We start from the raw sequence: 26,720 nt of genomic DNA, 5'->3' as shown, positions 1-26,720 counted from the left end.
CTGCATGCATACACCCAAGACTTAATCCCTGAAAGGAATGTAATCGCCATTCTTAATTACAGTACTTATGGGTGGTAAGAAAGCACACATTACATGTGCAAGGCTGATAGAAGCCGGCTGAGACAAGACAGAGACTGTGTCAGCTGTGTTACAGACTTGGCTGTGATAAAATATCCTGCATTGCTGAGATGGTGTTACACAGAGCTCACAAAGTGCAAGCCAACTGCAGCTCACAGATCACAGACAAGACACAGTGTAGCAACAGGATTTATTAGACTTCGAGGGTCTTTCTTTGAAACAAATGCCATATACTGTAAATTAAATATTTACTGTAATTAAATTATTAAATTAAAATACTCAGTACAGGTATTTTAAAAGACAAAATTTTCTGTGATAACTGTATGCTTCACTTCAAATTTAATAAACTGGTTCTTACCTGTTGGAGTCGCAGCAGGTCTCATGGGTCGGGCTGTGGTAGGGGTTTTCAGAGGACTGCTTGAAGACCTTGCTGAACCTGATGAAGATGTGTTTTTGCATCCTGTTCCTAAAAGAAATTAAAAAAAAAATGGAGTAAATCAAACCAAATAGATGACCAAAGACTGAAAAGAAAATAAGAAAAGAAAAGTCAAATAATTTTAGCTCAAAATTTGACTTGTTTATATTGAATGAACAGGGTGGGGTGCAATAATGTCACAATGTAAAAAATATGAATGGCACTAAAAAGGCTTTAGTTTCTAAACATTTTCTTTTCTTGCATGATTCTTTCGTTTTTGGAGGAATTGAGCCAGACATACCCTAGCCTGTTCAGGAGATTCACTGTTTTAGCCTTCCATTTGAGATGCAAAGGTTAATGCTCAAAATGATATTGAAAATATGACTCATCATACCTGATGATACACTCCTGGTAGGTGGATATTGCAGCTTGGTCCTTGACAATGTGGTCTTGTTAGGAGGAGGTTTACTCAAGGTTCCTACAGGGGGCTCAGCATGGTCTGATTTAAAATAAATAAACTAATGAATAAATATACAACCAATAGAAATATTCAACAGTTTCTTCGTGCATAAATTAGTTTGTGAGAATTTCCTAGGAAGCTTATATGTGAATCAATCAAAGCAATAAAACATACTGTAAGCAGATTTTATCATCCCATCTCTTTTTGATGATAACCTTGCTCCTATAAACAGATGATCTCTCCCTGATATTGTACCTTCTTTGATGGGCCGCCACTGCTATGAGCTGATATAGTGATTTTTGATATATTACGACAACCGCACTTATATTACTGAAAGGCTTTTGTTACAATATGACAGTGTTTGTTCACTTAAGCCAGAGCCTGGTTTCTCCCAAAGTTTTTTCTCTATTTCTGTCACCTGATTTGGGGAGTTTGGGCTCCTTGTCACCTTTGGCTTGCTCAGCTGGGGTTTAAAAAGCACTTAATATTCAGCAATATTATCGATATATTATAATATATTGTGTCGCCTGCCAATGACGTCATAACCCCTCAATTTCTGGTTTAGTTTTGTAGAAAACATGGAAACACCAAAGACGCTTTCATATGTTATGCGTTTTATTAGACAGGTGATGACCGCACAGAGTAGCATTATAACAGAACTTTTAAAAGTATCTAGTATGATAAAATAGAGCTGCTTTTCCCCCCCACATATTCATGACCGGAAGGAGCGGAAGCGGTCGACTGTGGCATAATAAAAGCTCCGCTGCTTTCGAGCCGTGTGTCACGCTCGTTCAGCGGCCTCCTTTCTCTTCGATGGCTTTCAGCTTCACTCTGCTTTATTCTACTACGTTAATAAATCATTAGCTCATCCATGAACATGATTTCTGCCCGAGTCCCGTCGGATTGCATCGGCTGTGGGGATGAAGACAACAACTCCCATGATTCCACACTCAGTCACGGGGTCATCAAACTTCGCCTTTGTTTCTTTGTTTATTTTGAATACACGCCCTCTAGCGGTAAAAAATTACATATTGTGCCTTTAACTGAACCCATTTCATAATGAATGAACTTTACACCGTTACTGAAATGAATTGAACCAACACTGAACTGACGAGAGCTGACTAATCACACTAATGTCTTGCTACACCTGCTTTACAGCAGGATTCTTATTTGCCTCATTTAGGTTTGCATCATTGATTCTGTTACTTTAATCATGTGAAGCGTTTTTGGAATGATCTCTATTGTATAAAGCACTACAAAAATAAAGGTGACTTGATTTAACCACAAACAACAATATAGCAACACTGCTACCTGATAAAATATAGGTAGGTACCCATGTTATTGTAGTTATCACAAACAAATTCGGAAATATTTGCAACTCCACATCTGAGCAGTAGCCTACCAAAAGCAAGCAAGCAAAAAAAAAAAAAAAAACATACTTACTTCTCCACAACTGAGTCTTAGGCTTCCCATAAAAGGCAAACAACAAAGGAATAATACAAAAGCGATAAGATCCGATAAGTAGACATGTCAAAAGAGTCAGATCACACTGAGCACAAGAGCTTGGCTGCAGATTCAAGGTTGAATTAGTAAAAGCTTGCTCTGAGATTTCAGTCAAGGTGCCTCTGTATGCAGGCATGACCTTCCACAGTGAGTTAAACATAATGATGAGAAAATAAGGTCTGTTTGCATTGGTAGGTCCTCATTATTTGGATGTGCACTGCTTTCTCATACCCCTCCAAGTGAACTGAGGTGGAACAAACCCTGCCCCGCAGACATCTGGGACTGAGTGTCCTGATCCATACAAACAACATGCCCATCAACCAATGAGAGCAGCACAAAGCTGCACAGAGCAACACTGTCTAGACCGAAAAAAGCAGGCTATATTTTCATGTGTGCTACTCCTGATTAAACTGATTTCAGGTAATTTAATCTACTTGGACTTAAACGGCTTTATATTTAAGCTAAAATCATATTTCAAAGTTAACATGTTTCAAAAATCTAGTTAAAGTAGATTGAATCCTTTAGAAGGGATTTAATCATCAGTCTTTGGATTTAAGGCAACACTGACCTAGCAGGGAATATGGGTCAAGCTGGATAAAATGAGGTTGATCTTGTCTAAATCAGTCACTTTTATCCATAATTATTTTCATTTTTAATAATTATTTATAAATAATTTTTTCTTCCTCCACCGGGCTGACAATCTGGGAAGGCTCACCTTGCTTTGGATGTCCATTTGTCTGAGAAGTGCTGGAGCTCTTGGTCTGTAATCTGGATTTCACAGGCAGTTTGGAGGCTGATGCTGGAGCTGTGAACAGAGCAGATCTGGACTTGGATCCTGAAACTGCACTTGCACCTTCAGTTAAATGGATTTTAAGCTTAACTGCAGAGGGAAGTGAAAAAACAATGGAAAAGCAATTTAACACAAGCCTCCAAAAACACAATGAATGTTTTGTGCCAAGTTCATGGTTACAGGAAGTTGAGTTTTTCCCCCTCCACATTGGACACTTAACTACATCTGCTTCAAATCTGCCAAAAAAGATCCAAACCTGGCCTTTAAGATACTTAAAATAGCCTAGCCCACAGAAAAGAATAACAAAAGAAATGTGATTTAACATACTGCCTAACACAAATCTGTGACAAAAGAAACCGTTTATACATAAACTAAAGACTAAGTGAAATGAAGATTTCTTTTTGAAATACACGCCATTCTTCTAAACGTTCTATTCACCAAAGGATCCTGAAAAATAAAAGGTTTCCACAAAAATATTAAGCAGCACAACTGTTTTTACCATTGATAATAAGAAATGTTTCTTGAGCATCAAGTCAGCATATTAGAATGATTTCTGAAGGACCATGTGACACTGACGACTGGAGTAATGATGCTGAAAGTTTAGCTTCACAGGAATAAATTACATTTTAAAATATATTAAAACAGAAAACTATTCCTTTAAATTGTAATATTTCATAAAACTACTGTTTTTTTAAACAAATGAATGCAGTCTTGGTTTCACAATTTGGGTTGAATTACTGAAATAAATGAACTTTTCCACGACATTCTAATTTATTGAGATGCACCTGGAAGAGAACTTTTTTTTTTTAAATATTCAAAATAACTTTTGAACAGTAGAGTACAAAATCTACAAATAAATCAAGTCCTCCCTGAAACTATTTGTACTGATGAAGAAACTGATGTCACAACATGCATTTAATTCTCTTCTAATGTAGCATTACACCAGTGTTTTCTTACAATGTAGTCTGACAGGAATGACACTACACAGGACAAATAAAAAGAAAAACAGTATGAATCACTCAAAACATTAGTCCATACACCAACTCACACCGTAAAAATAAAAGCTGACCAAACAACATAAAGATAGAGCTCTGCAGTGCACAACGCCCTTACCATCAGACGTGCTCAGTTTGCTCCTGGGTGAAGGCATGTCAGAGGTACTGCTGCCATCTTTTCCCACTGTACCAGGTTTGAGCTTAGAGGCTGAAAGCGGTGGTCGTAAGTTTGCAGCTGGAACGTGAGCAGCAGAGGCGCCTCCTGTCCTGGCTGGGGATGGCTGGGAGCCAAGCCTGCTTCTACTCCACTCACATGCTGCTGCTGCTGGCCTGGCAGACACCGCCTGCAAGAGAAGTCCCCTTTCAGCAATTCGCTCCCACGCATGCAGCCCCAAGCCTGAGCTCCCCACGCTTACAGCAGCATTGGCCATAACACATCTGAAGAGTGAGACTGAAACTCATGCAGACTTGAGACGTGAGCAGCTATTGTAATACAGTCCCCATGGGAATTCTCAAGTCACTGCCAAGTTTTTTTTTTGTTCCCCTCTCTAGCTCTGTAAACATGATTTGATGTGTGCACATGGAACGCATTTTCCAAAGACTCAGCTTGCTGCCCTCTTGCAGCAGTAATTAAAACAGCAATTACAGTACACTGCATAAATACTTTCTCCTAAGTTTTTGTTTGTGAACTGTGCTTTGTTTGAGATGGCAGCCTTAATCCAAAATAAAACAGATCCAAATCATTCAAAACTCACTCAAAGTTTATTTAGAGATTTAATTCATCTTTTTCAGTCGAGATTGGCTATATTGCCTGATACTGGATATATAAAGAAACAGGGAAAATGGAAATCAAAAATTCTATCATCATTTACTCGTATCACCTCCTGTAAACCTGTATGACCTTCATTCATCTTTAAAACATACTCTATATTTTATATTAGATATTTTAATGAAATTTTTAATGAGATTTATGTACCTCCAAACAAAAGTTTGACTTCAAAACATTAATTCTTGCTTTTGTTTACCATATTTGATGTGCTCTCTATGTACTTTGTGTATCATCAATGTTTATACATGAATAAGAGCTTACATTGAATCTATTCAGCATATAAAGCTACTGTGTTTCTTCAGAAGACTTGGAATAAACTACTCCGATCATATGGATTGTGTTTACCACCCATTTATTAACTTTTTCGAAATGTTAAAGTTTAAATAGACTTTCAATAGAGAGAAAGAAATCTCTCATGTTTCTTTAAAAACACCTGTTATTTTTTCACATTTGTATTTTGAAGATGAACAAAAGTCGTATGGATTAATAAGGGGAAGTAAACAACATCTTATTTTTGGATAAACTAACTTTTTTCTAATTGTGCATGTTCATTTCCCCTAGCTCTCACTTACATTTATTTAATGCAATCTTTTTGTTTTGTGTTATGTATAGTATGAGATTTATTAATGTTGTGCTCTCTAAATCCATTTGTAGCATCTAAAAGGATTGATTCTGGATTAATTTTATCATTTTACTTAATAACATCCATATATCAGTTATTTGCCATGACATACTCACCAACAGACTGACTTTCTGATTCTTCCCACGAATCTTCAGAGACTCATTCCCCCGCATGACCTCTCTATTTGACTCGGTTTCTGCAGGTTTGGTCTTTGCACCTCCTTTAGTGTTTTTTTGTGGTGTGGCGAGGTTGTTCAAAACTCTGTTGACCTGTGAATTCTTCTCTTGTGTTCCATCTTTACTTGTTTTGGAAGAGGTCGCGCTTTCAGACCATCGACGAGGTCGAGATTTCGAGGCTGGACCTCTTTCTTGGCAAGTAGATGAGTGACTTCTTTTAGCTGCATTATAGCTCTTTACATTTTGAGCTGGTGTGGCAGATGTGCTGGTTATTGCAGCAGAAGTAGATTTGTTAGGAAATGACTTATGCTGGTCCGTAGTCTGGCGTTCATTAGTTTGAGGGACAGAGTTTGGTGAAGTCTTTTGAACTGGTGCACTTGATGTCTTAAAGGGGTTGGTGGCGCGTGACATAATTTTAGACTTTATATTACTGAAGTTAGGCTTCGGAAACCGATTTATATCTATTTTTTTGCTTTTACTTGCGGACATCAGTGGTGTTTTGGACTTTTGAGAGGCAGCGCCTTGCTCCTGACTAATAAATTGAGCCATTGGACTCACTGAATCACCTTCATCTTTATTCAGAGGTGACTCAGATAAAGATGGGAGGCAAAATGTCTTGTTACTCACAGACTGCACTGGAGTTGATGTCTGAGCATTGCCACTAATGTCTAAATCCTCAGAAGCAGTAATAAGCACAGTTTTTCCCTCCATTGGTGTTGACGGATTTGATCCGCCGCTGTTGCATACCAACTTTTGCACATTGGATTTGTGATAATGAACAGGTGTTACACATTCAAGTTTCTCATTGCTCAACGACTTTTCATCTATGAGAAAGGTCTGATTGTTGGCTTGGATGTAGGTACACTCCAGGCCCTGATTCTTGGGCACTCCTTGTGGCACCTCGGCTAAGCCTTCACACACATCAGGTAACATCCCCGATACGACGCCGAGATCTGAAGATATATCCAAGGAGGTTCTGGACTCCCCGATTAGTGAGATGCTAAGTGGCTGGTCATTCTCGTGCAAGACAAAGCTGCTACTCCTCATGACCATCTCACCTGAGCTCACAGAGCAGCAGTTCTCATTGGATCCACGGCGTGATGGCTCGCAGTAGTCCACCTCAGACAGCTCTCGCTCTCCACAGTCAGGGGAGGTTTCCGAGCTTCTGTCACTGCCATTGCATTCAGTGTTTTTTGTGTCCACTATCATCAAGAGAGCCATATTCTCATTCCAGTTGTCGATGTTTGATTTGACAAAGTCTACAGCAATTGCACTGCTTGATTTCACTACCTCTGAGGAAGAAGTCTCGTCTTTTGTTGGGCAAGTGATACAGTCCTCCATTTCTACATCAAGAGGACTGTCTGAACCGCCACAACTCAAACTGCTAGAGCCCCTTAGTGAATCGGGGGAATGCTCACTGGGGCAGGTGATGTTATTTCCATTTTTGTCCTCAATGGAGAAAGTAAGATTCATGGAACTACTTGTGGTCTCCATGGAGCAGCTGATATGAGCAATTTCACATCTATCTGAAACACCTCTTGTTTTATGAGATTTGTATTAGTCGTCCCTTGAACTTCAGCACAGGTTTATTTATTGAAACTCATTCTGTGAATGTTCCTGAAAGAGAGAGAGAGAAATAAAAAGTTAAAAGTGAAATTCTAAACAATGCATCTATGGTCTAGATTGATGTAAGAGGTTATAAAAGTTATGAAGGTGACTCAACATGTGCTGGAGCTGAAATTAGAAGGGTATTTGCTATTGATGCAATACTTCACTGAACAAACACACATCCTGGCCAATTACAATTTGTGAAACCTGTTGTGTTGTTGGCTACAAAAGTAACACAGTCTTCTTTGTGGAGATGTTACATAACCTACTGACCAATTACTTTAAGAGTAATGAGGAAATTGATCCCCTGTTTAATTCTTTAGGTTTCCTAGAGAAACACCATTAAAAATGCAAGAGCTTACTCATAGGTTACCAACCTCTAGTTCTTAAAATGGAACTGAAAAACAATTTTTAACGTGTTTTTTATAAAACATCTCAGAAACTCTGAATGTACACCATCATTCAAGTTTGGGGTAAAATAACTTTAAACATAATAACTTATTAAAATGATTTCACAGCAATGAATTACATTGAGACTGGTGAGGGGTCAATGGGAGCATGTGGATTTAGTGTATTTAGATAAGCAGCTCTGAGTGCAAGTGAAAACACCTCACTGTCTTTAGTAGGCACAGATCTAGGTCTGTGATAGGACGGCTACACCCCAGCAGACATGCCTTTTTCAAACACAGAAAGCTTGCTGTGACTTAACACAAACACTAATACTTGCAAAATGTGCCACTTAATTTGATGAAATCTGATGACCAATACATTTTCTTCAAGATTGAAGACAAAAGGTCAATTGCAATCTGCTGAAATGACAATTTATTTCTGAGTGCCAAAATGTCTCATTTATTTTTTGTGTTGTGTCTCCTCATGTTAACATCACTGCATTACTTCACAGTGGTTGAAAAGGCATGGCATACTTTGCCTCTGCTGAGGGAAAGGCCTTGCATGCTCTAATGCACTTCTGTCAAGTACAATGAGGAGCGAGGCCAGTTTACGCAGATCCAAAGACAAGCTCTCCGTCTGGCTTCTTTTGAAATAACAAACCCCATACAATCACAGCAAGCGAACAAGCCACTTTAACTGTGGAACTATGTAATGAATCTGATTACAGACAAAACTGTATACCAATAAATAGCAGTACCAAAAATCACAGACCCAGAACCTGTTTACAAGGTTAATGTGTAAATGTTCATAAAACAATGACCAGTAATTGTCACTTGGAATTTGCTTCTAAAATGTAGACTATCAATAATTGATATTCTAAAACGGTTACTTGTGAAAAACATTAACGCAAACTTTCAGCAAGCCATGTTGTCATACATGTTTAGAGTCTATCTGTTTTGTCATATAGTGCAATTTTCACTCAGAAATTGCAAGTAACATTTAATTAAACGTTTTTTTTTGAAAGACTACAACAGTATTTCCTTGTAAAACATACACCAATAATCTTTGTTTTATTTACAATGTATACAATGTGTAATATTACACTCTCGCAGGTTAAAGAAAATATTAAATATCCTTTATTTAGCTGCTTAAACATTATAAATTCATATAATCTTCAAGTTAATCTAATGGACCAAGATATTAAAACTACGAAGCTGCATCCCATTCATTTCTCATCTTTTTCTAACATAAAAGCATAATTATAAAATAAATTAAACTCTCATTGAAACATGACTCTCCCTAATATTCTTTCTGATATAAAAAGGAGTGCAAAAATTCCTTCCTCGACTCGCTGGCTGAGTGAAAGGTTACCTTGGGAACTAACAGTGTGCTTAGTCATTTACAGGCCGACTGCTCATGCAAGGGCTGGGCATTAAAGAAACAAGAGCCCCTCGGTTAATACTTCACTACCGCCTGGAGAATTATTTATGTATGCGTCTTATTTCAACTTTGAAGGGACATAAAACTGATATGCCAAACTCTCATAAAAAGCAACAGTGGAATACAATGGATCATTCATTCTTGAGGGTTGAAGCAGCCTAATTATTAAGAGCCCAGTCTGGAAAAATGTCATAACTGGAGCACTAAATCAGTTTACGGCATAAAAACACAGCACATTGCATAACAAATAAGCTTACACTTTTTTTTTTTTTTTTACAGCATGTCCATTAGTGTTAACAAAAAAAAAATCAATAAAATAAATAACACACATGCAGATGTATTGTATTAATCAAATTGCATTAATTAATTCAGGTCTAAAATATACACTTTTTTTTTTTTTTTTTACAGCATGTCCATTAGTGTTAACAAAAAAAAAATCAATAAAATAAATAACACACATGCAGATGTATTGTATTAATCAAATTGCATTAATTAATTCAGGTCTAAAATATGAATAATTACATCTCTCCTAAATTAAATACCCTCAGCTTGTAACTGTATTATTGTATTTATGCACTTATCTAAATCTTAGCAATTTCATGCCATCTAAAATCTTTTAAAATACATTAAAAAACAAAAATCGGAAAACCCTCAGAGTCCTACCAGGCATAACATTATGTCAGTTCAGCACATCCCATTCAGGCTCCTGCAGCACTCGCAGCTCCATGTCTCAGGATCAATCCTATTAGTGCTGTGGTAAACACTACACCACACTAAACGCACGTATATAAAGACTGCCAGCTCTAAAATACCCATCAGCCCCAGCAGTCCCTCCTTCAGCACCGCTCCTGGCTCGCAGCAATGGTTTGTCTCATAGGAATGTGGCACAGTCCAGGCTGCTGTCAGCACACTTTTGGGCTGTCCCTGCATACTAAAACGCGCCTCTACTCGTACAGCGCTCTTCAAGTTCCAGCCTAGGCCACGACTGAACCCACTGCAAAGCCTCAAGGCTAACTTTACAGGGGACAGTGACTGGGTTACCCTATCCTAGACAAGCCCGACGTGAGGGGAGGGGCCAGGGCACGTCAGGCCAAAAGCAGCAATGCTGTTGCTAAGCAGCCAGTAGCATTTTTGAAGGGATTTAGGTATCAGAGGATAAACAAGGAGAAAAACTGTATGTCAGCCATGCAGATATTTTCTACCGTGGAAAACCTCTAATGTAAAACTAAGCATAAATGTTACAAATTTAAAAATGATAAAACAAACATACACACAAAAGTTAGAAGAATTTAAATGTCATATCTATTTAGGAAAGTAATCCAATTACGCATATTTGGCATAGAAAACTGCAACACTTTCTTTGTATTGACAAATGCTTGGCAATACCTTGACTTCCTAAAGTTGTGTAATAGCAGGCATGAGGGGTATTATATCGGTCATTGGGAACAGTACTGTTCTTGATTAACCCCTATTTAAAGGTCTTTACACAAGAGTAGGAATCCATAATCTTGGTTAACAAAAGATACCAATAAGTGTTGGACACCAGGCCACAGAGTTACATAATCAAACAAGATAAATAAAATCATTCAACCCATTTTGATTCAGCAAACAATGGACTGTAATTTTTGCTGGCACTCAAACAATAAAATAAGCACAAAATCGTATTCAATAATTAAATAACTACTAACTTTATTAAATAACTTTGTAATTGTTTGAGACTATTTGGCAAGACATACGCTACCCTTCAAAACTTTAGTCAGTGAAAATGTATTTTGATAGAAATAAATACTTTTATTCAGCAAGAACATGTTAACCTGATCAAAATGTCTGCAGATATAATGCTACATTTATAATGTCATAAGATTTCTATTTCACATAACTGCTGTTCTTTTGAACATTCTATTTATCCTGGAATGTTTTGTACACACAAAAAACACAACAACAAATAAAAATAAAAATTATGCAGCACAATTGTTTTCAACAAAGATAATACTAAGAAATCAGAATATTAGAATGATTTCTGAAGGAACATGTGCCAGTGAAAACTGGAGTAATGATGCTGAAAATTCATCTTTACCATCACAGAAATAAATCACATTTTAAAATATATTTAATTATTATAATTACTTATCTTACAATATTTAAATATTACGGTTTTACTGTTATTTTGATTAAATAAATGCAGCCTTGGTGAGCACAACATTGAAAAAATCTTACCAACCCCAAACTTTTTGAACGGCAGTGTATCAGAAACTTTTTGAAAACTGTAAGGTCAGTCATTGTTGCATTTATGCCATCAACATGCCTTCTTTATCCCCTCACAAACAAAAACAAAAAAGGTGATAATTTTCCATTGACACTACTCTAAATATAATATATATATTTCTAAGCAAATAGAATAAATAACAGAGTTTAAGTAATCTGATAATTCTGCCCCTACAGTATGAGGTCCTAAAGGGCACCTGCACTATAACCTGCTCTGGAATTCAAAGCTTCTGCCCTTTGAGCTTTTCACTGTTTCTGTACACCATATCTGCTCAAGGCATAAAGCACATAAGTCCCACAGTACCATGAACTAATGGTGCATCTGAGCCACATCAAACCAACACGCACTTCAAAATATTCATAGAATACATCATTACATAGCTTGGTTGACGTCTAAAGCATCTTAATCACAGTATTCAATCAAAAACAAATCAGGAGACTCAGAACTGTGTTCTCAGAGAAATATATAGAAATAGAAAAGACTAGAAAAAATTAAAACAAGGTGAAAAACAAGTTCATTGGATTCTTTTAAATCTAGTTACTTTTTCCTGCTGAGCTCATGTTTCTCCCTCATACCTCACAATCTATTTCCTGATCGCTGCCTTTAAATTGTCTTGTGCACCTGACAGAATCATCAGAGGCGTGTTTGGGATCTCTGGCATCTCCGTCTATAAATAACACGTGGAGTAAACAAAGTTGTAAAGCGAAAGAAAGCAGAAGATGCCCTTCGAATAAAGGTATACACACTAAATAATCATTAAACAGGCGTAAACGTTAACAAAAACCACTGAAGACAATTCACGCGACTCGAGTAACAACACAAACATGCCTCGCGCTACTAAACCAAGGATGAAATGTAAGGTACAAAAGTGCGTTTGTAGAAATGTTAAATATCTACACTGACGTCTCAACTTCTCTAGGTAGCATAGAGAACTTACCCCGCACGTCGCAAGTGAGAGAAAATGGGATTCACAGATTTGTCCACAGTTAAAAGCAGCGCGTGCATTGGAAAGGTGAGAGCTCAGGTGAGCTCGCGCTCTCCTTAAATGACGTCACAGCAGGAAAGACACGAGCCGCTACAGTTCACGACCACATATGCACAGGGATTGATGTTTAAGTTAAAGATAACTAAATATTATAATTAAAAAAGCTACAAATAAACGAATAAATAAATAAATGTTGACGGTTGACACTTCCTACACTATATCAATAGCTGACAGAATTGAAAGTGAACCCCTTTTGTATCAAATGGTTTTTATTAATTTTTAACCAATCGTACACAACAAGTAAGGGTTAATAATTGTTGTTCTGAGGTGAAAATCACTAATACGGGAGCACCGCAGGGGTCTGTTAGTTCACCCATTCTGTTTAATGAGTGCTTCAGGTGAGGACAATCATTTTTTTTTAATTAAATTCTCGGATGATACATCAATACTGAGTTTATTGTATAGGAATATTACTTGTTTGCAGTACTTTTCAGAAGTTGATAGATTTGTAAGATGGTGTGATGATAATTTTTTGATTTGAAATGGAACAAAGACTGTTGAAATGATCTTCGACCCTAGATCTGTGGGGGATCATGGTCCTGTAATAATAAACGGGAAGTTTATTGAACAGGTTTCATCACACAAATGCTTGGGTGTCTATATGGACAATTGGTTATGTTGGTCTTCTCACGTCAACAGTCTTGTGTTCTACTGCAGCAGTGGTTATATTTTTTGCGAAGGTTAAAAGTATTTGGGGTAAATCAGAGGATTTTATTTCTGTTCTATCAGTCTGTTTTTGAGAGTTTGATAAGATATGGTATTACAGCATGGTGTGGAAATCTGACTGTCCAAAACTTGCTCGACTTGTACTGCTTTAAAAATTGTAGGTTGGGAAGCCAAACGACCTATTCAGGAGATGTATGAGGTATCTGTTTTAAGACAAGCTAAGAAAGTTGTTGCTGATGATACACATATTTTACATGAGAATTTTTATATGTTACCCTCAGGGAGACGATTGAGGATTTTGATGTGTAAATCATATGGCTACAATAATTCGTTTGTGCCAACTGCTGTTACACTATTCAACAGAGAAGTGCAAAAATGAGGAGTTTGTTTGGCATATTGTAGCTTTTTAATATATTTGATATGTGTAATTTATTGTGAGTTGTAATGTGTTGTGTGAGTTATGTACTGGCCATGTCACGGTTGTCCAAGATGAATTTCCCAGAAACGGGACAATAAAGTATATTCTAATATTCTAATTCTATATATAATAGGCTATCTCTATAATAATAATAATAATAATAATAATAACAATCTACTATAAAAACTCTACTACATTTGTCAGTGTGTCAGTGTTAGAAGAGTTTTTAAAAAATACAACCTTCAACATTTTTTTATTTAATTTTTTAAAAATTATTATATAGAGGTTATCTTTAACTTAAACTTCAACCCTATACATTTTTGATTTTTTTTTTCATAAAATGTAAATGTAATGTAATGTTTTAAATTACATTTTATTTACTACATTAAAACAGCTCTATAAATACTCTGTCAGTTTTCTAAATACCCTGATATTGATGGTGTTTGCACTTTCTGTAGAACTTTGAATGATATATTTACTACTGGATGTTAATTATTAGCTACATTAACCTTGACAGACCTTGACAGGTATTGCTATAAATGATGACAACATCAATTAGTATTCTATATTCAATTAAGTTTTTAAAAATGCAATTTTAATAAAACTTTCCTCTTTAATTCTGATTTATTTCTGAATTATTTTTAATATTAACTCAGAAATTTATCAAATTAAAAATACTATGATGGAAAACACAAGGATGGAGCAAGGATGTTTTGAGAACTTTATTGCGCTACATGCAGGAGAAGAGCTTTTTTAACTACATATGTAAATACTTAAGAATTGGACTACTAAGCTGGACTACAATGTCATTTGTCTTCATCCACAAATTCATCATTTCCTTCATGGTTTAGATATCAGATCCATGAATTAAACATCATTAGGCTTAAAACTGGCGGGTCTGATCTTCATCTGCACAGATTTGAGGGAGTACCACCAGCCATGCCAGGGGTACCACACTATTCCGTCATCAGTGACTGCGCTGTAGGGGCCTCTGTGGTAGAATCCATTCAGATTGGCAGAGTGACATCTAGAGGAATACAGGTGAAACAACATACAAAACATATTGGACGCCTTTTGGTTGTCAAATGTTCATAGTTAATGTAATGAAGAACTGCTTTCATACATGTTGTAGTTGTCATTATTACTGGAATGTGAAAAGCTCTGTCATTGTTACAGATGCAGACCTGTTAAACCACCAGCCACCCTTGTCCTCCTGAGCACAACTGCGATCATAGCGGTCATTATCTCTGTCTCGTGTGCTGAACTTCATTCCCTGATGGCTGGCCCACCACTGAACCTCAGGATGATAACTGCCAGAGAGAGCGTCCCCTGCGTTTCCTGTGTATACACCAAACTGGAGCTGGTAATGGTTCTGAGAAGACAAATGGGATCGTTAAAACATTAACTAAATAAACAGATATTATACCATTCAGGTCAAATGAAAGTTATAAATTGTGATATTGTGTAACACTTCTTTTTGTTTTTAATGGAAACAGAATACAGTTATACACCCCGCTGTACTGATCTATTAGGAACTTCACATGCCACCTGTTGGTTCATAATGGGCACAGTATATTTATCCACACATCATTTATCATATTATGAAGAGATGAATAAAAAGACCTGTTCATTATCCACTTTGAACGTTTTGTACACTGCAAAACGGTGGCTGCCCTCAAAGTCTTCCAGATTGATTCTCAAGGTGTAATCGTCTGCGCAACAGAAGGTGTTTTATTAAAATATGTGCATAATATAATATAATATAATATAATATAATATAATATAATATAATATAATATAATATAATATAATATAATATAATATAATATAATATAATATAATATAATATAATATAATATAATATAATATAATATAATATAATATAATATATCCATCTATTCTTCAAATGTAGGGCTGCGGATAATATACAGGTGCATCTCAAAAAATTAGAATATCGTGAAGAAGTTTTTTTTTTGTAACTTATTTCAAAAAGTGAAACTTTCATATATTCTAAATTCATTACATGTAAAGTAAAACATTTCAAAAGTTTTTTTGTTTTAATTTTGATGATTAGAGCTTACAGCTCATGAAAGTTTTTAAAAATGAAAACAAAAAAAAACATTTGAAATGTTTTACTTTTCAATTTTTTTGTTTTAATGTACATGTAATGAATCTAGAATATATGAAAGTTTCACTTTTGGAAATAAGTTACAAAAATAAATGAACTTATGATATTCTAATTTTTTGAGATGCACCTGTATATACATACAATTATGGCCTATTATGACATATTTATTTCAGTTTGCATGCATTTTAGATGCATAGATTTACTCACCTTGAGATGTCAGATAATGCAGATTATCATTCCCTAACCAGAACTCTCCATTAGCGGACTTCATGTCACCAAATCCTATTTTATAATCATTCCAATCTCTAAACATGAACATGGAGACATCATGTTTCATTTATTAATCAGTAGACATCTCTTCTCACATCAATGAAATAGAGTTTTCCGTACCTGTCAAATGACTGACTGCCATCTGAGCGTCTCTGGAAGACTGTCCATCCACCCCCCTCTGTCATATCGCAGTACACTCTGATCCGGGTTAGATTCAGCAGTGGTTTAATCATGTAAAACCCACTCTGAGTGCTGCCATTTTTGAAGATCTGAGCACAGTCTGTTTGTGGCAGATTGATTTTTGTTAGTATTACATTGTGCTGTTATAATCAGACAAGTATAACATATTTACACAATGAATACTACATCTTAAGAAAATAATATAGAGCTTTGACCCATGTACTGTTTGTCTCCCATGTCATAAAATGCGCTCGCTTTTAGGGAATGTTCATCCATCTGGTTGTGATTCATTAATCGTTGAATAAGTTGCTGTTGCTTTGTCTGGCGAAGTTCCAAACTCTTCAACTCCGCTCGAAGACGCTGTATCTCATCTTCACATTCGTCAGGAGTCTAAACACACAACACACAGAATGACTACTGTAAACGCAACATACAAATAAAATATAAACATACTGTTTCATTTAGGTGTAACTAAATGTAATTTAAACACATAGGAAAGAAGCTAAATTAATTTTAAGACAATACTTACAGAGTCTGACAAATCCAGAGTAGTACAAAGCATCCAAATGATGAGCAAAACTGACATTGTAGATTTACTTATTCGATGCTGTATTTAAAGATAAAAGATTGTAAACCAAGTGATGCAGTGTGCAATTTAGGCACTAAAGAACAACTACAATCTCAACAGCTTGTACAGATGCTTCTGAGGTCTGTTCTGGTGCCTGACAAAGTTTCCTGTGGTTGGATGTGCACTACTTTGAGTTGAGTCACTCTGGATCAAAACAGATGTGCAGATAACTACAAACAGCTCCCGAGACGTCACAAAGAAGACTGAAAATCTTCTGTAAATAAAAAATTGAGACATTTGATCTCAATCCTTAAATTTGTTCAAGTAAAATTCAAGTAAAACAAATGAATGGTCCTTAAAGTTTAAATGTTTTTTACATAAAAAAAAGAATTATTTGTAATTTACATTGATGCACACATTTAATTCTCTGTAAATCTAAAACACATGCATATTTGTTTACAAAATAAATAGAACAATCCTGATTAAAGAATGTCTGATACGCAGGGACGAATACCTGATTTGTAACACCCATAAAAACAAAATGGGAAAAACATGTGTGAGGCACACTGATCCTAAAGAGAGAGAGAGAGAGAGAGAGAGAGAGAGAGAGCGAGAGAGAGGGAGTTTCATTCCAAAAGTAAAACCATTAAAAGAATAATTTATCTTGCAGATGATAGACATGCATATGCACAACAAATAAAAGAAACCTGCTGCAATTTGTTTTCTAGTTAAATTTAAATCAAGCAGAGGCGTACAGTAGCAATAAGGCAGGCAAGGCAGGCAATTGCCTGGGGCCCCGCATTTTGAGGGCCGCTCCAAGGGCTGATCATTTAAATAATCTGAAATGTTAATATTAACAAAGTGTCTATTTACACTAAGTGCAATAGTCCACCTTGTTGGCAGAAACTATTTACACTAACTCCGCCCACCAATTACTGGTTGAGATAGACAAAATTACACAGAAGTCTAGGGCTCCCAGAAGTCTAGGATCTGCACTGCTTCTGGGGGCCCTACGCAAAAATGTGTCGGTGGCGGAGTGGGGTATGAGTGGTTATAAACGAATGAATGAAACGCATTCGTCCATGTTTCACTCCGTCATTCATGTTTTCATAATCGCTGGCCAAATTCAAAAACGAAACTAAAATTAAATAATCTTTGAGAGCAAAGGGGCCCCCTGATGTTTTGGGGGCCCTACGCAGCTTGCGTATTTTGTGTATAGGGAGGATCGGCTCTGCCCAGAAGTCTAGGATCGGCACTGGTTGTATCCCTTCTAGCCACAACCGAGGGAAGTTTGCGAGTGAAGGGCATAAAAAATAGACTGGAACTTCGGAGCGGGTTTGCGAATCTTTTGATTCAGATCTGAATAATCATTATTCAGTTCGAACTTTGGAGCGTGTATTGTGAATCGTTTGATTTAGATCGGGACTTTGGATATATAAATTTACACCCTAAAGACCAAGGATAGTCTCATAAAATCCTATGAGAAACACAAGTTCATATTATAGCTGCTGTAAATGGGGAAAAATGTCCACTTACCAAGATTTGGGCTAAGCCCCAAAAGTTTACAATGTATGTTATATACTGTAATTATTTATCTAGGTAACTAATACCTATATTTAAACAAAAAGAGCCTTATTTATTCATTTTGGCTGGGGCCACCACTTTTGCTTGCACAAGTTTGCCTCTGAAATCAAGCATAGGCCTACTGTTCCGGATCTCAGGGAATGAATTTACCTGAATGACTAATAGAAATATACTGAATGTATTAACATTTAGCTGCAAAAGTAGACCTCCAACAAAGAGACATTGTAACTGGACTGTTACAACTGGACAATTTAATAATTGTAGGTGTAAAAAGGATTAAAATTACACACATCAAATTCAGTTTAGCCTTTGTTGATGAAACATTTTATTATTGTTTGTAACTCGTAATACCTCCACTTACACATTCAACACAGTCCCAGAAAGAGACACATAAAATGTCAGTATAAATTACAAAAATACTTTTCAGCATCATTACCATGGATTTCAGAAAAATTTATTTCCTTATATCATCAAAATATTAAAGAAAAAGGCAACACTCAAAGACAATATATAAAAAAACATTTCCATTTAAAATGTGTGGTTATTCAGAGTCTGTTATGCAAAAGAAACAGTTATACTTTTGCACAAATGTTGCAGTGGTAAAGCAGTTACAACAGACATGTCCATGTGAAGAGATATGTGCAAATTCAGAGATAGAATTGCAACCATTATGATTTTTAACATCCTCCTTTTCTTATACACCGCCCTGTAATGACAGATATCCAGAACAGTATTTCATATGCCTTAGTTCATTCAGATTTGATGGCAGATCACCATGGCGTACATGGATTTGGACAATCTCTGATATAAGACTCCAGAGATCCAGTAGACACTTCCATCAGTGACGTGTAGGTTGTCAACTGTAAAGACAGGACAGAAAATGGCTTCATTATTATATGACATTAGACCAGATGCAGAAATGTGATCAAACACCCTTTTTTTCTCTCCGTCTCAAAAATAGTGAAAGAAAGAAAGAACAATAAATGAAAAAAAATGAAAATAAACCAAATATAAGTATGATATATGTAAGTGTAAGGCTGTTGTTAATTCAACTGAAAGGAAGACTTACTTTATTAAGAACCGGTTTTGTAGACAGAACATCATATATTGATGCCAGAGAAATATTCTGTGGAAATTACAATTTGTTATCTTCTATAAAACATCTTCATGAACAATTAGTTACTAAATATGCACATTATTTTAAAAACTAATTAACCTACTCTCTTAATTTCTACTACATAGCCGTTTTATTTCTAACACAAAATGCCACGTACTGCTTGTGTGGTTTGATTCATGCACTTCATTGCAGGTGTTCTGCGGTCATCAAATATCATAGGCTTTTCCCAGTGATCATAGTTTGTTTCCAGGACGTACCATCTCCCAAGCTTCATATAAAGTCTTTAACATCATTAACAACAAATTTTAGGGCAGTTTAAAACATTGCAGACAGAAATGTGGTACTTCTGTGTGATATGATTTACTCACTCCCATATGTCTAATGTGTTTATTCTCGTCCTGGTTATCACACAACCCTGACCCGTTCGGTTACCACCCAAGATGAAGTAAGCTGGTGCAAGCAGTTTCGTCAGAGAGAGCTGGCCTTTGGCATCCTCATAACTGCAAGTAAAAAAAAACATTAAAAAAAGACTGATGAGTACTCGTGTCCTCTTGTCACAAGAGTATCAAATATTGTAACAAATATTAATATTTTTTAAAATAAAAATCTACACGGTGCCTTTTTCAGAGTGTGAAGGTTACTACTTTAGCTGATGAAAGCTATTTTTAAATTATTACAAAAAAAGTGTGTGAGTGAGAACTATGTGGTCATGACAGAGAAATAAGGAAGTTGTGCTTTCATGTTACGCTAGTGTGGTGTTGTTTTTACCTGGTAGCATTTTCCAGAACTTTCCGAGTGAGAAAACCCATCCACATTCCATCTCTCTTGCCAAAAATCCATTCCAGAATCCCTGTGAGAATTTATGATGTTATCTAACCAGTCAACCATCAAAAACATCTAGTTGCACCCATGATTTGTAGCTAATGTTTAGAAGAAATAAATATGTAGTGTTGTGTAGTGTTAGTTCTTCACAAACTTTAAACATTAAAATAACTGTTTATATACCCGTCACTTACATTTCATTTGTCATAATCATTTAAAAAAATCTTACCTACATAACCCCCATCAAGGTTGAAACGCTCATTCGTTGTTAGACTGAATTCACCCTAAACAAGTAAAACAATTACTTGTTTTACATTTACACAAAAAAGAAGCATCATTTTTTTAAAAATCTTTATTCACTTACAGGTCTAATTCCAGTGAGCATGCCAACATATCCAGCAAAGTTTGTGGATTTAAAGACGGTTTTGTTGTCTCTTTGGAAATTGACATTCACCACAAGAGGCTTAAGCTTCTCTGTTAAAGTCCATGTTTTATTCTGTCGATCCCACCTTTATGAAAAACACATCATTCTTATGACATGATATAAAGTGAGTATGCACGTACATCCAAAAATGTCTTGGCCAGGTGCAAGATTAAAAGGTACATCAAATAATAGGAAAAAAGATCTGCACACTGTTATCCTCCCTTTATTCAAAAAAAGTTGAAAGTGGCAACGTTTCGGTCAAAGACCTTCGTCAGGCAAAAAAAAGACCTTGCCTGATGAAGGTCTTTGACCGAAACGTTACCACTAGGGAGAGTAACAGTGTGCAGATCTTTTTTCCTATTATTTCCTAAATATTTGCCAAAAAAGAAACAATGTAATAAAAATCCTACCCCATAAACAGTCCAAAGTCCAAATTCCGGCCATGGTATATATTTCCTAGAAAAAATAAAATATATGTAATAACATGTTTATTAAAATTAAATTTGATTTAAAACATTATGCAAACTGATATATATTTTCTCACCATTAAAGTCTTCTGCAACAATTGATGTGCAAACAGTGAAAACCTCATAAAAGATATTGAACAGTGTAATTTCACCTAGAGGGACACATAAATGTACAAAAATATAAAAATGATAAATTACAGTTGCGATACCTTTTTCAAGAAATGGGGACAATTAAGCATAATTAAGGAGCTAGTTTGAGCTTTAATTTTATTAGATTGCTTGCATTTACCATAATTATTATTTAACAAATAAAATGTAAATAACAACAAGATCTAAAATAATCAAAAGTGAAAAATCTCACCTAGAGGGATGCCAGAAACCGCTGCTATTCCCTTGATTTCATCACTGAAAGGTTGTGGAAGTGTATCCACAATCAAAGGCTGTAAAACAGCGAGGACATAAATCACAGCAAAATAATAAGACATCAAAAAATATACTATCAAAATATTCAAAATGCATTTTTAATAGGTCTAAATTCATTCATACATTTAATTGCTTACCAGCTCCTCGTCTACTAAATCAACAAGTTTTCCATCAAAAAAGCCCTTGGCCAGGTCTTTTATTGTTTGTACCATTGTGATCAACTGTAATGCAACATGATTATTGTAAAAACAATCAAAGCCTTTAAGAGACATGCACATTATTAAAGAGTTTTACCTCTGTGTTTTTATCTTTGATCACTTGCGTCCATCTCTCACTAGGAGGCAAATCGAGATTAACAGTGTACCAGGTCACATTACCTTTACACCTAGATAAACCAAACAAGAAGATGAACGTGTTATTAAAATCAACACATGAGCTCCACATAGTCGAGAGCACAGAGCATGTGAAATGTAGGAGCACATCAAATTGGATATTTGAAGAGAGTAACAGCAGTACGTTGGTCCTTTAGGTGGATACATTCCACTTCTGCAATCCTCCAGCTGCAAATACAGACAGTAATGAGTAAAGCGTGATAGCAGCTCAAAGTGAAACAGCTCACAATACAGCCTGATAAACTTTATAATGAAGAACAGATCACTCTGGTGCAGGAACCGCATTTATTCTTACCCCTCGAAGAAACTGTGAGAAAATAAATAAAGATATAACAATAATGTCATGAACTGACATTAGCTTCATTGTCTTTCCGCGAAGTTGTCTAAACGTTCAGTCATTCCCTGCGGAAATAAGCTTCGCGACGGAATGTACCATAATGTAAGGGGTGCTGAGATACAGTATATGTACGCATTATTTTGAAGGAAAGGTTAAAATACGTTTTTCTTATTCTAAATATTAATTAACAATATAATTGCATATATTAACTGTTATTTAATTGGATTTGTTAGGTTGTGCTTGTTTATGTGTACACCCACAACACGACCCCCCCCCCCGTTATTCTGCTGCTTGAGCTTCTCTCGGCAAGTAAACAAGGAAGTTCAAGTTCATTTGTTCAATGTTTTGATTTGTCCGCTGAGAATCAAGCGTGACAGAGAGGGATTCACGAGTGAGTTTTCACGACACCGGTTTACCAGCCACCACTACACGTGAAAGAAGAATCATCACGAGTTTATTTTCTGCTGTTTAAGTGTCTCAACAATTTATGGAAGCCAATTTCCGCCACATAAAAACATGGAGAAAAAAATCACAGGTAAATTATAATTATCCATTATAATTATAATAATTAAAAAGTAAGAATTCTGACTTAAAAAGTCGAAATCATGACTTTTAATAATATAATAACTATGATTTTCTAACTCGTAATTTCTACTTTTTAGACTTCACTTCAGATGAAATGATTCAGTATATCCAGCAGGAGGCAGTATAATCCTGCTTAGATAACAAAAACATTGTTGAAAATATCATGAAAACATCATGAAAATATTCTTCAAGCAGACAAAATGGTTTACTAAAGGTAGCAATTTATAAGCCAGGTAAGCCAATTTTAACTTTGTTAAATAAAACCATAAACTAGCCTATAAAAAAAAAAGAAAAAGAATAAAAAGCATTTCAAAATTGAAAACCATGTATTGACAGAGGAGGAGTTGGGGATGGAGGAGGGTAATTAGCTATTGAGCAATGCGAAAACTGCTGATAATACTGAGGGACCTTATATATGAATGCTTAGATAGGTGTCGTATTCCTATAGGTAGATGGGGATCAGCTGAAGGTCAGCTGATGCGAGCTTGACTAACGTGACCTGTCAGAACTAACGCTACGCTTGATTATTTATAAACCATGTATTTGCAGCTGGATAAGAATAAAATCAACCTCTAGATGGGACTTTTGGATTGCCAACTCAAGTCTTTATCCACCACACCATCACCACACAAAAACTTTTCCATACCTCTTTAATTGATTTGCACTGATCCACCTCTTCTCCCATCTCAAGCAATGATGAGATGAGGTGCTTACCACTGGTTGCCTTCAACACAATGCTGCATTCTGTGCATTTCTCAAGCCATGAAAAAGTGTTTTCTCAAAGTGACAGATCAGTTTGTTCAGCAAAACTAATCCAATCTCACCAAACTGACTATGCTAGCACCAACCTCAGTTTCCATTACAGAGAGAGAGCATTGCTAATCCACCAAAAGGGGGTCCAAAAAAAAACACAATCTCAACTTTGGCTAAAGCGGATTGGTTAACAGCGCTCAGAGAGAGTAGCAAGGGACAGGGAATATAAACCGTGCTCAAATGTTTTTTTTTTTTGTGCCACAGAAGAATCAGACTATGAATTGCTTACCTAAAGGTGTAAAGTTAACATCTATTAAAAGAGGAAGTAATAATAATAATAATAAAAGAAAATATTTTTGGCCGACTAGAATGATAATAAATTGAGTTATCATTTCTCAGACCAAACCATTTAATATCAGGTGACATAGTTTATTGTGCTGACTAAAGCACTGTACATACTGGATACCCCTAATTAAAATATTTTTTTGTGTGTGTTTAATTTAGTTTTCCTTTGGATTTGGCAATAACGCATTTAGAACCACTAGCATCCTGTTTGTCTATAAAAATGCAGAACATGAGCAACCATCTGTATGCATCACAAAATCCGAGCATTTCCGTTATTGGTTATAAACATTAAGGTTCCCGTGGAACCAGCTTTAAAATACAAGCACAGCCCCCTGCAGAGCGGTGAATGAAGCACAGAGTGGAGTTTGAGTTATGAGCCTTTCACAAACAGGAGATAAAAGCCGACTGGCTGCTCAGCCAGCTGAGAATGCTCAATTAATTAAACACTTCCCAGTGATTATGCCCCCTGATAGAACTTATCTCCAGAGTCAGGGCTGCACCCACCTAATGGGCTGTTACATCAAAACACAAACACAATGTGATGCATTTCACTTCATATACACTGCATACTGTAAAACGCACATTAATGAATGAATTTGACTGCAGATTTCAGTTTGACCCAAAGGAGAGCTGATTTCTCTGCCTCTCAGGAAGGCAAACAAGCTAAAAGGAAGATGAATGGAAAAAGATTGGATGGAAAAAGGTTTGCAGTTCAAACCTTTGAGGTCAGCAACATTTAAAAAAAAAAAACAGTTAACACCTTTATTCAACAAGGATGCATTAAAATGATCAAAAGTGTCAATAAAGATCACAAAAACTATTTTAAATAAATGCTGTTTTTTTAAAAATGTTTATTAATAAAAAATCTACGTTTTCTACACTGATAAAAAACAAATGTTTCTTGAGTAGCAAATCAGAATGATTTCTGAAGGATCATGTGACAAGACAGATTATGAGTAATATGATGCTATGGTTATTTAAACTGTAATAATATTTCACAATATTACAGTTATTAATATAAGTTTGATCAAACAAATGTAGCCCTGGTGAGAATTAGAGGCTTTTTTCTTTTTTTCAAAAACATAAAAAAATCCTACCCATCCCTATATTTTGCAAAAAATAAATAAAAAATAAAGTAATAATAATAAAATCTTATTATTAAAATCATGCAGTTATTAAAATATTTGCTGTTTTGTGTTTAACAATTGTGGCTAGACTTTTTTATTTTCTTTTGGCAAGACTTTGATGTTTATGTTTATACAGAAATGGACTTCCCTGAGATTTATTCACTAGAGTGGAAAGGTGTGAAAACTAGCCTCAATCTTCATATTTCCACTGGGTAAAACATTGTAGATTAGGTTAGCAATGCAAACTGCAACTGAAGTGCATATACACACAATTTCATCACTAGTGCCACAAACAGCACTTTACTCGTAATTGTTCACCACAAAAATCAAAGCTGTTGCCTACACAACATCATCATAGAATGATGCACTTTTTTTCAGGTTTTTCCTTTTTACAATATCAATTTGTGCCTGTTCTCAGGTGTATGGAGTCCTTTACTGAGACACTGACTTTTACTGAGGTGTCCCTGGATTCCGTTTCCTCTGGATAATATTGATGATCCCACCGACTTCGTATTGGCGTGATCACTTTGAATCAGTAACAGCATATACAAACGTCTGAAAGAATGCATGTGTCTGTGGTTCAAGGGTAAAGTTATTATGTCATGCCTTCAGGAGGTTTGTCACTCTCTGACAGATTACAGCGTATCTAACAAAGTGAAGCTGCCCACGCTGCTTTGCCTTCTTGTGTTTCATTAGCTCTGTATATGTGGCCATTAAAATCACCTTGTCACTTAGCATTAATGGAAGGTGACCCTGTGCATGCATTGAAATACACTGTATGACTTCTGAAGGTAAAACTAGCAAAAAGAGCACAAAAACATCCATCATGCTCAGATTTCAGAGGACGCTGCTTTACCAACACAATGCAGGCTGCATGTTAAACGAATACAGTATATCATATCTGACTACACAGTGAACAGATACTGTAGGCATTGACGATATAGCTGGAGTATCTTAACTGTGTCTGTATGCTGTGGTTATGTACATATAGACCTATTTGAAGCAACTTTAACAACTTTCTCTAACCTTGTTTACCTGAAATTAAATATATTACAACAATCTGTACTACAAATAACATCGTTTTATGCATTCTGCTCCATGAAAACCATATAAAGTCTTGATGATTTATATACAGTTGAAGTGTTTGTAGTTGTAAACCTGTTCACTGTCAAAGCTGAAAATGATTCAAGCATCTGTCGCAGGGCAATAAATCATACACAAATGGAAGCTTGAAAGCTAATGGCTTTGTAGCATTGGAGAATTTTCATTTGACTCAAAAGTCTCCTGGGTCTCAAATGTTTTTCTGACATTATGAAATGTTCCCATGTTGCAAATTGTTGTTGCACTTTCCAGTTGAATTCTTAGTGCTGACATTCAAAATGAAACTGCATATTTTTCAAAAGTTACACGATTACACATAATCACAAAGTTTCTTGTGCCTATAATAAGAATTAAATGCTTTGTGGAAATTATTTTGACCAAATAACCAGGTATGTG

At 35.8% G+C, this 26,720-nt stretch overlaps 3 protein-coding genes and 1 long non-coding RNA gene across 12 annotated transcripts in view; 1 reads left to right on the top strand and 3 right to left on the bottom strand.

Moving 5' to 3' along the window:
• mtus1a (microtubule associated tumor suppressor 1a) overlaps positions 1-12,942 on the bottom strand; it is a 31,841-nt gene extending 18,899 nt beyond the window's left edge. For 4 of the 8 annotated variants that reach the window (XM_016446440.1, XM_016446441.1, XM_016446443.1 and 1 more), the window contains exons 1-6: positions 12,510-12,942; positions 5,809-7,485; positions 4,360-4,585; positions 3,172-3,336; positions 888-992; positions 437-544 (exon numbers count right to left, since the gene is read on the bottom strand). In XM_016446440.1, the coding sequence (XP_016301926.1) occupies positions 437-544; positions 888-992; positions 3,172-3,336; positions 4,360-4,585; positions 5,809-7,362 (2,158 nt within the window). In that variant the 5' untranslated portion in view covers positions 7,363-7,485; positions 12,510-12,942. Of the gene's footprint in view, positions 1-436; positions 545-887; positions 993-3,171; positions 3,337-4,359; positions 4,586-5,808; positions 7,486-9,969; positions 10,040-12,147; positions 12,168-12,509 lie in introns of those variants that run through there. The other 4 variants (XM_016446436.1, XM_016446439.1, XM_016446438.1 and 1 more) reach the window with 4 other exon arrangements.
• Positions 12,234-14,956, top strand: LOC107658047 (uncharacterized). The gene is made up of 3 exons (XR_001630742.1): positions 12,234-12,308; positions 14,619-14,742; positions 14,878-14,956. It is a non-coding gene; the product is annotated as an uncharacterized LOC107658047 (long non-coding RNA).
• LOC107658046 (fibrinogen-like 1) lies at positions 14,415-17,010 on the bottom strand. The gene is made up of 7 exons (XM_016446447.1): positions 16,809-17,010; positions 16,495-16,669; positions 16,220-16,379; positions 16,037-16,134; positions 15,325-15,413; positions 14,886-15,073; positions 14,415-14,728 (listed from the first exon to the last, which is right to left on the bottom strand). Exons 1-7 carry the CDS (start codon positions 16,863-16,865, stop codon positions 14,569-14,571), a joined length of 927 nt encoding a protein of 308 aa, XP_016301933.1. The 5' UTR covers positions 16,866-17,010; the 3' UTR covers positions 14,415-14,568.
• A 1,722-nt stretch (positions 17,011-18,732) lies between these two features.
• asah1a (N-acylsphingosine amidohydrolase (acid ceramidase) 1a) lies at positions 18,733-22,484 on the bottom strand. Of its 2 annotated transcripts, XM_016446397.1 has the most exons (14): positions 22,372-22,484; positions 22,201-22,244; positions 21,979-22,069; positions 21,822-21,905; positions 21,623-21,701; positions 21,339-21,413; positions 21,205-21,250; positions 20,735-20,879; positions 20,600-20,654; positions 20,317-20,398; positions 19,917-20,048; positions 19,706-19,829; positions 19,501-19,557; positions 18,733-19,291 (listed from the first exon to the last, which is right to left on the bottom strand). In XM_016446397.1, the coding sequence occupies exons 1-14, from the start codon at positions 22,438-22,440 to the stop codon at positions 19,202-19,204; spliced, it is 1,173 nt and encodes a 390-aa protein (XP_016301883.1). In that variant the 5' UTR covers positions 22,441-22,484; the 3' UTR covers positions 18,733-19,201. The 2 variants fall into 2 exon arrangements, with proteins under 2 accessions (XP_016301883.1, XP_016301882.1); XM_016446396.1 differs by having other exon boundaries at positions 22,201-22,457.
• Between the last annotated feature and the right edge of the window lie 4,236 nt (positions 22,485-26,720).

Source organism: Sinocyclocheilus anshuiensis, unplaced genomic scaffold, assembly GCF_001515605.1.
Source record: "Sinocyclocheilus anshuiensis isolate Anshui unplaced genomic scaffold, SAMN03320099.WGS_v1.1 scaffold227, whole genome shotgun sequence".
Taxonomy (NCBI): Eukaryota; Metazoa; Chordata; class Actinopteri; order Cypriniformes; family Cyprinidae; genus Sinocyclocheilus; species Sinocyclocheilus anshuiensis.
Note: the sequence above shows the minus strand (reverse complement) of the source record. Positions and strands in the feature narration are given on the sequence as shown.